This window comes from Hippoglossus hippoglossus, chromosome 13 (assembly GCF_009819705.1).
Source record: "Hippoglossus hippoglossus isolate fHipHip1 chromosome 13, fHipHip1.pri, whole genome shotgun sequence".
NCBI classification, from domain to species: domain Eukaryota; kingdom Metazoa; phylum Chordata; class Actinopteri; order Pleuronectiformes; family Pleuronectidae; genus Hippoglossus; species Hippoglossus hippoglossus.
Genome location: NC_047163.1, coordinates 19932948 through 19948244, shown reverse-complemented (window position 1 = coordinate 19948244; position 15297 = coordinate 19932948). Strand labels below are relative to the sequence as shown.

Here is a 15297-nt window from a genome sequence, read left to right as displayed (position 1 = left end):
GGTCCGTCATCCAGCCTCTCAAGGGACGTCCTCGTAAGGTGTCCCAGCTTCACTATACCTGCCTTAATGAATTTGTTTCATAGGGCAGCTGAAGAGAAAATGGTGTCAGACAGAAAGAATATTATCTACCAGTGGCTACTCAAACAGCCACATCCCAGGCCTGGCATCAGGAGGTCAAGGGAAGCTTAGAGTCCTCCAGGCATCGATCTAATAGCTGTAAAATGGTGCATGTCCAGTGATTTGTCTTGAGGGGCCCTGTTCAGGAAGAGCTGTTTATCATATCCAAGCCGCCCAGCTCTCCAGAGCAGCAGCGAGGCCACAGCCAACCAGCACAGAGAGCAGGGACACAGCTGCCGCTGACCTGCCTGCAGTCTAAAAGCAGAAGTCCCAGAGATGATGTCTGTTAGCCCCCCCCCTGTCACAGGGAGGTACATGACGGATGCCAGCACCCAGTGATGACCCGACCAGAAGAAGTCCACCAGTAGCCGCTGCAGCTGCTCCCTGGCTCCTTGTGGGGGAGTAAGCACTTGGAGTCTGTGCAGAGATGCTGCAACCAGGTTATTGGCTATCAGAGCTGGGGTAGCAACCATTTCCAATCACACAACTTGGCTTGCACCTTCCACAGCACTCCCTCCCAGTTCTGTCCTCACTCCCTAAATAGACACAAGCAGCAGTTTGCATTGCTCTCAGTAACAACAGTACAGAAGAAGTAGGATGGCTATAGAAGAAGTAGAAGAAGAAGTGATGGCTATAGAAGAAGTAGAAGATGTAGAAATGGCTATAGAAGAAGTGAAATAAGTAGTGATGGCTATAGAAGAATTAGAAGATGTAGAAATGGCTATAGAAGAAGTAGAATAAGTAGTGATGGCTATAGAAGAAGTAGAAGATGTAGAACAGGTAGTAATGGCTGTAGAATAAGTAGTGATGGCTATAGAAGAAGTAGAACAAGTAGTGATGGGTATAGAAGAAGTAGAATAAGTAGTAATGGCTATAGAAGAAGTAGAATAAGCAGTGATGGCTATAGAAGAAGTAGAAGAAGTAGCAATGGCTATAGAAGAAGTAGAAGAAGTAGTGATGGCTATAGAAGAAGTAGAATAAGTAGTGATGGCTATAGAAGAAGTAGAAGAAGTAGAAGAAGTAGTGATGGCTATAGAAGAAGTAGAAGAGGTAGTGATGGCTATAGCAGAAGTAGAATAAGTAGTAATGGCTATAGAAGTAGTAGACTCAATAGTGCTATATGACACATTCAGTATAACAAGACATTATCTGGAAACATTTTAATGCAGGGGTCTTCAACGTTTTTCAGGCCAAGGACCCCCAAACTGATGGAGAGATGGAGCAGGGACCCCCTACGATATATATTGTATAAAATTGTGTTTTATATTAAACTGGGCCTATAGCCATGTATAAACATAGCTACCCTGTTATTGTGCATTCAATATTAAGCTATTCAAATAATACACAGGTTCATATATTCATGTTTTTATTATTGTGTGTTGCTGAATGTGTGCATTGCTGACTGAAAGATAACGTCTTCTGCCTCCATTTATCCGTTCGCTACAATATGTTGGATTCATGTTAATGTGTATTTAAGACTTTAAATTTGTGGGGGAAAAATTGGTTGAAAATATATATATATAAATAAATAAATTGTCTAATCAACCAAAAATTTCGCGACCCCCCTGTTGAAGACCTGTTTCAAAGTATACCACCTTCTTCTTCTTTTGGGTTCTATTGGCGGTTGGCAAACAACGATTTGGTGCATTACCGCCACCAGCTGGTTTGGAGTGTGGACCAGGATGTCTGATCTATTCTATTGAGTTAAAAAAACAAACATACTCTCTCAGTGATATTTGTTATTATAAGATAATGAATTAGTATTCGATAACACTTGCGTTTTGAGTTATTTTGTAGGATATCTCTTAAAATCAAAATTCGCTTTAATCTTGCCGAGGTTTATTCTTTCTTGCTCGTATTTCTGACAGTGTATGACATGATGAACTGTTTCCTGTATCATGTTTCCCCGCACTGTTTACCCCTGTGTGTCCAAATCTGAGTCTTACATATTATTGTCTCCTCCTGTTCGTCTCATTTCTCCCACTTTCCTCTGAATTTGGTCAAACCCTCGTCCCCTCCCGTCTTCCCGTCTTCCCCCCTCATCTCTTCTGCCACCTTTCCTCCCGCCTCTGTCGGATGAAGCCTCTTCTTCACCGAAGCTGCTGCCACATCAGTGAAATAATACCATCTGCTGGCTCCTCGCCACACATGCATGGACCTCCTCGCTCATCTATTTCCGCTGCACTGCGCATGCGCGTACGGCGGTTCGCGGTTGCGCCAATAGGTTTAGGATGTCGCTAGCAGCCACTGTAGATGCTCGGGCTTCTCACAACAATAACACCAACAAAATTTGCATCTCCACGTTCCCGGTTTGAGGATTTTACTTTTCGAGCGCTGTCGGAAACCGTGCATTGGACCGCGGCACCGATTGTCTCCCGCATTTCTTCTGGCTACGTCCTCTGCTGACAATGGGAGCGGAGGGGTTTGCAAATTTACACGGCTCCTTCTCGCCGGAGCAGAAACAAGAATCATGGCCGGCCAGCTAGGCCGCAGATGGGTTTTGTAGCCAGCAGCGACGGTCCGTTCATATTTAAAAACCGTACGTAGGTCTGGCGTTAGCGCACAAAACGTGGCGCTAAGCACCCGGTGTTTTAACCGCACAGCTATCTTTGTTTCCTGCTTTCTTTTGGAGGGGGCAGCGGCACAAGCTAGTGAGCCCGCTAGCTTCACAACCTTGACTGGCTGACGTCTTGCCTTCGTAGTTCGCTCCTGTAGCCGGCTAACGTTAGCTAGCATCGCTTGGCCAGCCACCCGCTGGTCAGAAACATTAGGGAAAGCAGACTTATTGAGGGGTTTCCTGTCGTCGCTGCGTGCCCGGTAGGCATTAGAACCGCAATCCTCTTGTGGCGACTGCTTCTGGATGAATGTGGGACAAAATGGAGACCCCGACGATTGTGTACGATTTGGATACCTCCGGGGGCTTAATGGAGGTGAGGCTGCTCTGCTGTAAGGCCGTGGCTAACATAAACATTCCCGCATTGCTCATGTTTTAATGCAATTTCCCCCATTTAGATTGTGGTAATACGTAGACCACCACGACATGCTGTCAAGCGGTTCTCGGCTGGCTCACTCAGTAGTTTGGGTTGGTAATGGAGGCCCACAAGTTAACATTACCGCCCCCCATTCTCAGCGTGAGGAGCCACAGCCGGCAGAGAGCTGCATATTTTCCACCTCTGTGGGCAAACTGTCCGACAGGGGCCACCGCGATCTCATCATCTACAACTCAACATGTTTTCACAGCAAATCCAAACACTGCTGGCGCCCCCGAAGTCCGAGGATGTCGAGAAGAGGAGTCGGAAGTTGGTGCGAGACGTCCGAAGGAGCGGCAGGGCCACCAACCATGACACCTGCGATAGCTGCCGGGAGGGGGGAGACTTGCTGTGCTGCGACCACTGTCCTGCAGCCTTCCACCTCCAGTGCTGGTAAGTTCCGTGCAACATGTCCACGACTGCATGTTCAGAAGTGAAACACTCCAACGCAGTAGCTGCACGCACCAATGCATAACGTGTGGAGGGTTGATGCCATGACTGAGTTTGGTGCTGCAGAAATGAGCAGGAGGAAGGACACAGGGTGAAGTAAATGAATGAAAAGAAGAGATTGTAATCTCTAATCGACGCTTATCTGATGCCACACACATGCCCACAGTTATTTCTCCAACTTCTTCCATCGGTGGGTTCACACACCTTGTTTCATGCCACACAACTGCACGACACTTTGTAAAGTTGCTAATTTGGTCCACAGCCCTTCCCAGTTGGTTGCTTATGTGCCGAACACGCCAGCACGCATGAACAACAATGTAAACACATTTTGAAGTCACATTTCCAGCCAATCTTTAGTGTATTCAAAGACGGACATCAAATCAGAGGTTTATTGAATGAAGTCTGGTGTGCAAGGAGGACAACTATCCATCTGATGCAAGCCGGTGTCGGGTGACTTCACAGTAGCTCATCGCTGTTTCCTCATTCTTCGGGGACGTGTGCCCTTCGACACGCGCTGCAGCACAACGTTGTTAGCGGAGAGTTTGCATGAAGCATAACTCCGATCGTTATTGTGAACGAAAAGCATGTTTAGAAAAAAGTATGGGGCCAGACAGAAGCATGTGCACGTAGCCGTGTTCAGAGGAAGAGGCTGGACTCAGCTTGCAGTCGGTCCTCCCCTCCTGTTGTGGCTGCAGCCAGCGGAGCCGCTGCTGCTGCTAAAAATGGAGTCGAGTTGCCTGTGTTTACAATATGGCGACCTCCCTGCTCCGCTTTTCCTCTGTTCCACCGCCATTTTATCAACCTTTGAAATCAAGCATCGAGAAAGGGTGGAATGGCGATGACATGTTGGTTATTATTGTCAGATGAAGCAGGAGCAGCAGGGCAGAGTTTGTTGTGGTCGTGTCGCAGAACTCGTCCCCGTTCGCAGCGTTTATCCGGTGCCGCTTTTCTCCGTTCAACATCCGCCCGCAGGATTATTGTAACTGTGCATTCGGACGAATTGAGATCAGACTGTCACCTGCAAACGGACATGTTTTTATCAAACATGCTCTGGCCATGGATGGCTTAATCTGCTCAGATTGTAGTGGCTCGCATCCCTGCACACTGGGAGGAAACTTGCTGCATTGCGAGTGTGTATTATTTTGGAGGTTGTGTTACTGGGCCTGACTTCTGATAATGTTTAGATGTGAAAGGAAAGATTTTATGTTGTATATAAATTCTGCTCATTATGTAACTGTTTCTCATATTTTATAACACTTGTGGCACGCTCCAATGGGGGAAGTTGCTATTGTCATTTATTGTATATTGTTTCTGTAATTTATTTTTGGAATAGATTATTATAAAGCTTTCCTCACGCTCAGTGGGCCGAGTGAACCATATACACACAATCAGCCTCATTGTTTGTGTAGGCTTTACAATGTTTTTGCACAAAAGACCAAAGTTAGTTATAGTTTATCAGGACTGCATATACAGATGTTAAATATGAATATATATTATTTGTCTTACATTAAATATCAACCCATTTACTTATGATTGCATTTTTTTTTCTTAACACAGTAATCCACCTCTAAGTGAAGAAATGCTTCCCCCGGGGGAGTGGATGTGTCATCGCTGCAATGTCAGGAAAAAGGTGAGAGGCAGGTCTTCTCGGTTACACCCCCAATCCTTGACCAATGTTATTGTCATGCTACTGTTAAAATGAAGAGAAAAGTGTCTGTATGTTACATGAATAAATGAATCTGAGTGTATGTCTTTGTTTGCAACTGTCAGAAGCGAGAGCAGAAGTCCGAACAGACTAACGGCCTGTCAGAGAGGTCCTCGTCGAAGCGCTCTGCTTCCCCAGCCGTCGAGCTGGAGCTCAATGCTGGCCCACTGCGGCTAGATGGCCTGCCCCCGGGGGCCGGAGCGGCAGGACCAGGTTTACGGGTGGCCCAGGTGCGCCTCTTGGACCGCAGGACGAGCAGCAGGCCAAGCAGCCGACCTGGGACGCCCACCTCCAACAGTTCATCCACACCGACTCCTTCTGAGGAGCAGAATGACGGGGAGGAGGAGGTAGCCGAACCTGAGGATGAAGTTCAGGGCGTAGAGCTCGACTGTGCTCCGCTATCCGCTCCAACACCACGTCTCCTCAAGAGACCCTTCCAGCTGCTGATAGCTGCTGCTATGGAGAGAAACCCCACACAGTTCCAGCTGCCCACTGAGCTCACCTGCACCACTGCACTGCCAGGTCAGTCAGTCATTATGAAAACATAAACTGTGAAATAATAGTGTCTTTATTTTAACTACTTCAAATGATATGTAAATAATAAGCCTTGTAAAATACTGCCATAGTCATGCTGTTTTTGGTGTAGTTCTATTTACGCCTATCGTTTACAAAGCTACGGTAGATTATATTTTGTCTGTTTAAAAACTCCAAACTGAGCTGGACATCTGTGTTTATGTAACTCAATCATCATAGTTATTTTTGAGTTTTGTTTATGGTACAACTGGCCTCACAATCTAACTCCTAATGCAAAAATGACAGTTAAAGAGCTGCTAAGTTGTCCTTTTGAATCTGAGTCTGAAAGACATTTGTATTTTATTTCCATGAGCATTAATCCTGCAAATACGTTTTTTACAAATTATGACAACGTTTGACCCGTGCTGGATCCTGAACCCAAGGTTCAGAAACTCCATCACAGCCTTTCTTTTTGAAACTCTGACACTACTAGAAATTAAACTAGCAGTAGCTGAAGTAAGTCCTGAAAGTGGATTTTGATTTGGTTGTAGAGCGTGTCCTGGGATTTATTGAGCGTTCATGCCAGAGCCCTGAAGCTATGGAACAGGTCAACCACGGTTGGAAGAATCACTGGCCGCTTTTAAATCTTTCCTGATACATGCTCCTATGAGTTAGCTATTCCTGATTTACTTGGTTTTCACTGTCTCTGCCCTTATGCTTGCTACACTATAATTGGTTTTATTTGCTTATAACTCTAGTCAGAAAAGATCTTTGTGATATGCTTATTTGGAAGTTGCTGCCTTGTATGAAGCTGTCTGTAATGTGGATTTATAAAAGTGCTCTTTGAACAAAAAGTTTATAGTATTGATAAGGTTATTGTGAGGAAATCTGGGCTGGGTTGTTCATAAATTGTTCCTGTGTTTTGGATTTGTAGGTAGCAGTAAACGGAGGAGAAAAGAAGAGCTATTAGGGAAACCATTCAGGAGGCCTCAGCACGAACTAGATCCTAACGGTCTGGTCCCTCTTCCAGTCAAAGTCTGCTTTTCATGCAACAGGTCAGTACTGCCCAATCACAGTATGTGCACACAGATCGTGAAGTGTTTCCTCTCTTAACCTGAAGTCTTTCATTTCCTCTCACAGGAGTTGCAGGATGGCTCCACTGATCCAGTGTGATTATTGTCCCCTTCTGTTTCACATGGACTGTCTGGACCCCCCACTCACAGCTTTACCTGCTGGCAAATGGATGTGTCCAAACCACATTGAGCACATAGTGGTGAGAAGCTCTATCTCGGCTCAGAGCGAAACAATCTTTTTTTTCTCTTTTGAGTTTGTCTCAGTCGGGCAGCTGCAACAGAATAATTATTTTTCATCTCAAATATGTGTTTGATGTCCAGCTGAATCAGAAGAGCTTGACCCTTTCCAGCCGCTGTCAGCTCTTCGACCAGTTCCAGGACAGGATGTCCCAGCATGCTGTCAAGTTGGATTTCCTGCGCAGAGTTCACCGTCAGAACGCCCCTAACCGGCGCACCCCCCTCCACCACAACAGGAAGACCATCAAGGTAGACTGGCTGCCTCATTTTGAGAATCTGGACTAACAGCAGCATATTGTATCATTTCTTCAGTATTTCCGCAGGGTGTCCTGAATAGTTTTTGTGTGGTCCGAGCTGAAATGCTAAGACAAGCGGATGAAAAACAGGCAGTTCATGCCGCAACTTTCATCCTTATCGTTGACGGTTGTGCATTGGCTGACAAATGTTTAAAATTCATGCTGGTGCATTTGTCAGGCTTTAGTTTTATGTTGCTCAGTCAGGAGGATTCACAGCGAGCGAGTAGGCGTGTTGATGAAGTTTCTAACATGATGCATGCAAAACTGAAAAATAGACAGAAATAATACAAATATCTCAGGATGAAAAAATAGGCCATACAGGTATAAGACACTAACGAAGATGTCGAGACCCTTTGGTGATAAGGGCAAATGCCGGTGGTGACGTGCTGTAAACAATAATGTGATTGTAGTGGAATTAATGTTATGTCCTGCTTCTACATGAGGAACAACCCCTCACCTGTTTGCTTCAGATATTTCTATGTTGTTGTGAATGTTTCTGAGTGGAGAATCTCCTGCTGAATGTTTTTTTTTCTACAAGGTAAACTCAGGAGAGAGTCCGGGCCCAATTGTGTGAACATTCTCCAGAGTTCTTGTCGGAAATCGGTTTAATAACAGAACTCCATCATCAGAAATGAATGAATGAACATAATGTGCACACATGTCGATCTACTTTGGCAGGGCACCCAGAGATAATCATCATGTGTTCATCCTTCATTTAGAGACATTAAAATATATTTGGAAATTTTTTATTTAACAGATCAAGTTATTTCTAACAATCACTGTTTACTCTCAGGTGCCAGATGCCATTAAGTCCCATTACCAGAACCCTCCCCCCATACTGCTTCCTGCAGGGGTGCACCAGTTGGAGCTGGTTTGTAGTGGAGTTCCAGACCATCAAGCCTCAAAGCAACTCACCACAGAGGCTGAACAGCGAGAGGTAGGCAAAAGAAACATCTGTAGCTACTACACACTATTGCACTGTACACATAGTCACATAGTTTTCTGTACGCTACACAACTCTTATTGTATGTTTAAAAAAAATTCAAAAAGTTTGGTTCAGTTTGTGATCCTTCTGTACAAATAATTTTATAGAAATTATTTTTCTGTCATATAAAATGGCTTCAGAAAGTAGTCAGGCCTTTAAAGACAGCTTAATACCGTCTACCTTTTGCAGGAGAATAACATTCACAGTCCAATTCCTGAATACAAATGTTTCAGTTCATAGTGACTTTTTAAGCTCAACTGATTCTAAGTGGTTTGTTCTCTAAGAAGGTAATCAGAAGTGAGATTTAAGTAAGAATTTTATAATAAAAAATACAATCATAGACATCTAATCAGTACAAAAAAATGCTCATTGATGATGTTTTGCCGTTATTATTAGTCTAATTCGGAACAAAGTTTTTAACAGTCATATCACCTGTTTTGTGTTTTGCTGGATCATGATATGTGTGTAAGACAACACAACACAACAATAAATTATTAGTTGTAATCAAGGTTAAACCAAATTAAAATCGTGATATTGATTCATATCGCTCAGCCCTACTCCACACACAAGACTGCTGTGGCTCAGGAGTCTGAGAGGGCACTAACCACAAGATTGTTTGAACTGCAGCTCCTCCACTTCGCATGTCGAAGTGTCCTATGGCAAAATACTGGACCCCAAGTTACCCTCAATGGCTGTGCTGACTGTGTGTGATTGGTGTGTGAAAAGACAAAAATACTGTGTTGGTAGTGTTGAATAAATGTGTGTGAATGGATGAATGAAACTTGTACTGTAAAGTGCTTTGGGTGTAGGAAGACTTGGAAAGCACTATATAAATATACTATACCGATGCAGTCCATTTACCATTTGGAAAACCTTATGATTGTAGGATTTTTGTCACTGACTGAATTGGTAGGATAAATGGTTCCCCAGAAATCAGATACTTTTATTCAAAATATTGTAACAAAAGTAAAATGAATGTTTTGATTATTCTGTGATGTAAATGTATATAGATTACATAGAACGGGCTTCTCTTAAAGGATTGATGGTTGCACCTCATGTAATTAAACCTGATTCTATTGTGTTGAACAGTGGCTTCAGGATGTGATCGCCCTCCAGTGCAGCATCATGCGACACCTGTCCATCAAACAAAAGGCCTCATCCACGGCACCTACCGTGTCATCAGTAACATCGTCAGCAGAGAAGGAGTCTGAACAGAAAATTGGTACTAAATCATGTTTAATGTCAGAGGACAAGAAAACTCAGGCCTCTTTAGGAAGGACTTTATCCCCTGACCCCTGCTCTAAACCCTGCAGTACAGCCGACGACCAGCAGCGGGCCTCTCTTTCAAGAGACACCACAGCAGAACTGGGTATTTGTAAATGCAACATGGCATCATGTCAGAACTGTAGGAAACCCAACGGACCTCTAGCAGAGGAGCGTCCGCCTCCCAAGGCCAACGGGCCCATAGACTGTAACAGCTCGTCAGACCCCTGCAGGCAGGTGGAGCTGCAGTGCAGAACAAAGCTCAGCTCAACGCCTGCAGACTCGGCTCCTACCTCTGGTCTGGTGAACCACATAGGTGCTGAAACGGTTAAAAAGGAGCCTGAAAGCACCACAGTCGCCTGCGCCCAGAAAAATTGCCCCCCTGCACCAACGATATGGCCCCACAGCAGCCAGCAAAACCACAGGAATCAGACGGCGCTCCAGGAGGCGTGTGTGACCAGCAAAGAAAAACCCTCCTACTCCATCACCAGCAGTGCCCGCTCTGACACACCACTTAAAGGCAATCAGGAGCATGGCTCTACCAAGCTAGGATCATCGTCGCCTACTCCAGGTAAAAAGCTAATGATTTGTATTTCTCAAGTATTTATTTTATTTATATGTTTTTTTTTTATTCATTTGTTTAGTCTGCAATGTGTACATTGCTTAAATATGACTCTTTTTTTTTCTTACCTTTCTTTTTGTTACCAGAAAGAAATCTGAAAGAAGGTTCTTGGGATACATTAAAAAACGAAAAATATGACTACGTCAATCAGTTAATTTATATAAAACACCGAGCAAGTCGTCTCCACTCCAAATAGACCAAACACCTGCCAACACACATATAATCATCGTTAAAATTGCTATTGGCATCAGCCTCAGTATCATTCGGGCTCTGAAGGTTTTTGTTTGCTACTTAATTCTATAAGGCAGTTGGAAGAGGTAAATAAACCACAAATCTTACCTGTTGCCATGTCCCATCTGCCTCATTAAAACATAAAAAGCAAATGCATTTAAGTAAATGGAGCATATTAAAACACCTCCAACAACATCAATTATTGCTACCAACTCCTCATGGTCATTGTTGGTCAGATGTATTTGTTGTAATGTCCATAATAACCCATTATCTGGTATCTGATCAAAAATAATCAGCAGTTGATAAAATAATGTTTACACAATACCAAACACTTGTTCAGGTTAACAGTGCAACACTGCAACAAATGAAAGGTGTCAAATCAAGCCTGTGGTCAAGTTTGCAGCTGGTTGGTGATCAGACATTTCCACTTACTGCTCTCTCCATCGTCACTGATACTGGGCAACACATCACAGCAGACTGTAGCCTAATAGCTCCCTCTTGTGGTCACTGGCATCAAATTCCATGTTTCAAACAGAATTGATTTTGGAAATAAAAACACATTTAAATAGTTTCAGTGTAAATGTATTTTTTTTTATTTAGAAAAAGATTTTAAACATATTTTCAAAAGATGTTAATGTAAATTAATGAAAGAAGGCAACAATCAAGATCCCGTTAGTGAGCAGACATCTCGTTCTCTGACCGCAGGTTCCATCACGCCTGTGTGTTTCTCCTCTGTAGACGTGAAGGCTGGACCTGGAATTGACTCATTGCTGCCCAGCACTTTCCCCACATTTGCTGACCTGTCGAGCTGTATGAAAGATGGAAAGGACGGTGATGGAGGTAGGTGTGCTCAATCAGTGGTGAGATGTGGCAACACAATGCCATGTCTGTTAAGAAGCCAACAAATGGTATGGTTATGTTTTAATGGTCCTGCGTGTGTGTGTATGTAGGGATCATGCTTGACAAACTGGATGCAGAGATGATCAAGCTCTTGGCCTGGCAGAGGATCCAGCAGCTTTTCCCTCCCAAAGCGCCCCCCAGCACTCTGCTCACCTCAGCGACCAGTGATGCTCCCAAAACCCCACCCCCCCATCCTGACAGTGAGTTACTAACCCGACCTCTCACACTGCTACTTAGTAAGTTATTTGCTGTATAACAGTTAAATGTTTTCTGAAACAGGTCAGAAGAAGGTGCAGGCCCGAGCTGTCTTCTACCCTCTGACAGGGAAAGGAGGAGCTGTCAGCATGTGCTACAGGACATTATACATAGGATCTGGTAAGACACTCAGACTTTATCGCAGGGACTGCAAAACCATTTACTCTGCTGCATTCTGTGCACAACTCACATCCTGTCTGCTGTGGTTCAGCAGCTGAGCTGTTGGTATAACTACTGTTTCCTCGAATAAAATAAGACTACGGTATGAAGGTGTGCATCTTCCAGTCTTGCAATAACAAACAAAGCCTTGTGAATGGATTCAGTCAATAGAAACAGTAGAGCTTTTGTGTTGAAGTAGGTACAGTAAGCGTTCAAAACATTTATGTTGGTAACATATTCAACAGATAAACATTGAAACTGTGGTGAAAGATTATTTTCAATGTGTAATTTACTGTGAACTGCACACTGTACATGAAAAAAAAAAAAACAAGACCTTGTGTCTTGAGAAAAGCGCGGCTTCTGCGGCCAGTGTGCTCTGGGTGTAAGTCTATTAGATGAGCATTACTAAGTTTGGCCATGTAACCACAATTAATTTTGTTTGTAATGTTTTTTTTTTGTAAAGGTGCTGACATGGACGTGTGCCTTACAAACTATGGTCATTGCAACTACATATCGGGGAAACACGCCTGTATTTTCTACGATGAGGTTTGGAGTTTTTTGTGGTTTCCTGATGTGTGATATTGTACCATTACCACAACAGTGCTGTGGTTGTTGGTCATAGACTAAATCGTTTGTGTGCCCTTTATAGAATACCAAGCATTATGAGCTGCTCAACTACAGTGAGCACGGCACCACGGTGGACAATGTTCTCTACTCATGTGACTTCTCTGAGAAGGTCTCACCATCTGTACCCAGCGGCCTGGTGGCCAAAGTCCAAGGCATCATTCGTGAGTAAATCTAAGTCTTACACACTAAAGTTTTCCCCGTTTGTAGGATCATCAGCAAGTTTCACAATTAATCTTTCACCTCTTTTGTCAAATGCAGTCAATAAAACAGATGCAACTAAGTGTGTCTATCAGACATAGTTATTATTGTCGTTGCATAAGCATAGAGTTGGCGCAGGAGTGAACAACACCCCATCCTGCCTCTAGATGGCACTCCTTGCACACGCCTCAATCTAATGTTTGAGTTGCTGTCATTCAGTATAATCTTAAAAACATAGCTTCATCATACAGACTCTCAGATGCTGCCTTTTCCTGTCTGTTGAATCCAGGAGGGATTAGTAGACAAAGGTTGTTTTTTTTGCATTAGCACTGTAGATAAACATGGGTGTAGATGCAGTAACCGCATGTGTTTACAGCCAGAGATTGTCAAATCCGCCAGAATGAGACCGGTGATAGGCCTGGTCGCGTGTCACTCAAAGTGCAGTCAGCCAATCAGAGGAGGGGCTCAAGAGGCAGGCGAAAACAGCCTGTTCTGTCTGCAGCTCCAGAGAGAGGCAGAAGAGAGGACACGGAAATACACATTGCAGCAGTTTTTTCAACTTTAAACCACTGATACATCATCCTAGGGGTACCAATACCTCAAATTCAATCCCAGAAAGGTGTAAAATATGGGGCCTTTATCAAAATTACACATGGGATACTTACCTGTCACAAGAAAATCAGCTTCTCACTGCCATTGCATTCAAATAAATTAAATCCAGTCAGTACCGGTGAGATCAGGCACGAAGACTTCTTTAATGACATTCAACTGTATTGCCCCTCGATGCCATCACCACCTTCTCTTCACTTTTCCCACCCAACTATTACTGTTGTTCTTTCCTTGTTTCTTGCTAAATTATAGATTACGTTGACATGTCACTGCCTCTTTGAGTACCTTTCTCCTAATTTCTCCCTATGTTCTCTGCAGGTCGCAGTAAGAAGCGTGAGGAGGGCGAGGGTCCCAGCTCTGTGGTGGGTCTGCTGCCAGCGGGTGGAGTGATGAGCAGCCAGTCTCAGGGCGGCTCTGAGCTGTCTTGCACCTGTAAGGCGAGCAGCTCCAGCCTGATTGGAGGCAGTGGGGCAGGGTGGGAGGGTACGGCCCTGCTGCATCACGGTAGCTACATTAAACTGGGCTGCCTCCAGTTTGTCTTCAGCATCACTGAGTTTGCGAGTAAGCAGCCCAAAGAGGAGCAGACCACCACATCTGCCAGCAGTTGCGCTGGCACCACCACCACCAGCAGCAGCAGTACTGCAGCTGCCACCAACACCGCCACCAACTCCACCTCCACACCATCACTGCCCAGCACTGCCACAGTGAGCAGCCCTTCCAGCCAGGAAGAGGCTGACACTGAGACTGTCCCTCCCCACCAAGTGCCCGTACTGCACTCCAACTCGGTTCCGTAACCTGCACAGGAAGTCCTGCCCTCCCGCCTTTTTGTTTTGCACCTTCCTAGTCACAATGAAGGGAAAGCTGCACAGCTGGTTGGTCAACAGGGAAAAGTTTTTTTTTTTGGTCATTTTTAATAGTTTATATCTTTGCATGAACTTGAAGTATTATTGACAATCTCCTCTGTTTTTGACTGACAGTAACCTTCTGTTCACTTCAGACCATTAGGAGTTTGAGCAACATTATTTACCTATGCTCAATTTTTCTTTTGCCAGTATATTAGTTATGTATGGTGTAACATTACTCTGTCAGTCATCCCATTTAGCACAAACCCTTTATTTTGTAGTATTGAATTCCATACATTCTTATTTCTTTTGCTGCTTTTGCACCACAGGTAGCTATATATGTATGAAAACATACATGCTTATACACTATATGTATATATAATGTAAATATATATAATTCAGTGCCTCTCAGTTGGAGAAACATTGGATTTCATGTAGATTACCATTTTTTGGTTTTTAACTGTACAGTTCATGGAATTTGTGATACTGTGTAGAGTACCTGAAGTTTTGTGATAAAACTTGTTCCTAGTCTGTAATTTTCGCTGTAGTCCGTCTGTAAATACCACATTGTTTTAGCACTCATTTTAACATCTTGTGCTGCTCTGTATATAAGCACTCTTTGTCTGTATCTGCTTGTCTGTTCAAACCTGTAAATACAGAAAGATTTTCTAAGAACAAACTCTATGGATGTGTTCTCTAATGTTTTCAGGCCTTTGGGAGTCCAATTTGTGTCTGGATTTCCTTTTTCTGCATCATATCAAATCATTTTCAATGTTAAATGATAATCAGTCAGATTCCCTGTGTTTATGACAGCAGTACAACATCATCAATTTAATAACAGCATTTGAGCTTCCTGCCAATGAAGGACAAAAAAGGCATTCGTTCAAATGAATAAATAAATGCAGAAATAAATAAACATGTAAATAAAACAAAAACATGTTTCTGTATTTCCACATTAATCTGTTAATATTCTTTTTATTGCTGCATTAATTTAACAGTGTCACTTTTTGTCCATATTGCCCTGATGGTGACATGGTAGGAAATTGGCTGCCATGTGAATGTGGTGAATTCAAGGACTTTCTACAAGAAGTGAATTGCTCAGTGTTTGGTGAACAAAGCATAGAACTTACTTTGCCAATGAAGTGGTGCAGTGTAATAACTAGCAATAACATTTTAAACACAAGTT

The 15297-nt window shown here is 43.6% G+C and overlaps 1 protein-coding gene across 1 annotated transcript; it reads left to right on the top strand.

Moving 5' to 3' along the window:
• Window positions 1-2322: 2322 nt before the first annotated feature.
• phf12b (PHD finger protein 12b) lies at window positions 2323-14791 on the top strand. The gene is made up of 15 exons (XM_034604272.1): window positions 2323-3047; window positions 3358-3539; window positions 5154-5226; window positions 5367-5823; window positions 6749-6869; window positions 6955-7087; window positions 7209-7373; window positions 8214-8357; window positions 9495-10239; window positions 11260-11361; window positions 11472-11621; window positions 11701-11796; window positions 12299-12381; window positions 12485-12623; window positions 13588-14791. The coding sequence occupies exons 1-15, from the start codon at window positions 2982-2984 to the stop codon at window positions 14061-14063; spliced, it is 3132 nt and encodes a 1043-aa protein (XP_034460163.1). The 5' UTR covers window positions 2323-2981; the 3' UTR covers window positions 14064-14791.
• The last annotated feature ends 506 nt before the right edge of the window (window positions 14792-15297 follow it).

What these genes read in the sequence shown, in the direction of transcription:
- phf12b (XM_034604272.1), top strand. Translation starts at nt 2,982, where the DNA reads ATGTGGGACAAAATGGAGACCCCGACGATTGTGTACGATTTGGATACC. An exon ending in GTCTGCTTTTCATGCAACAG is followed by an intron (nt 6,870 to 6,954) that starts GTCAGTACTGCC and finishes TTCCTCTCACAG; the next exon opens with GAGTTGCAGGATGGCTCCAC. An exon ending in ATCATCGTCGCCTACTCCAG is followed by an intron (nt 10,240 to 11,259) that starts GTAAAAAGCTAA and finishes TCTCCTCTGTAG; the next exon opens with ACGTGAAGGCTGGACCTGGA.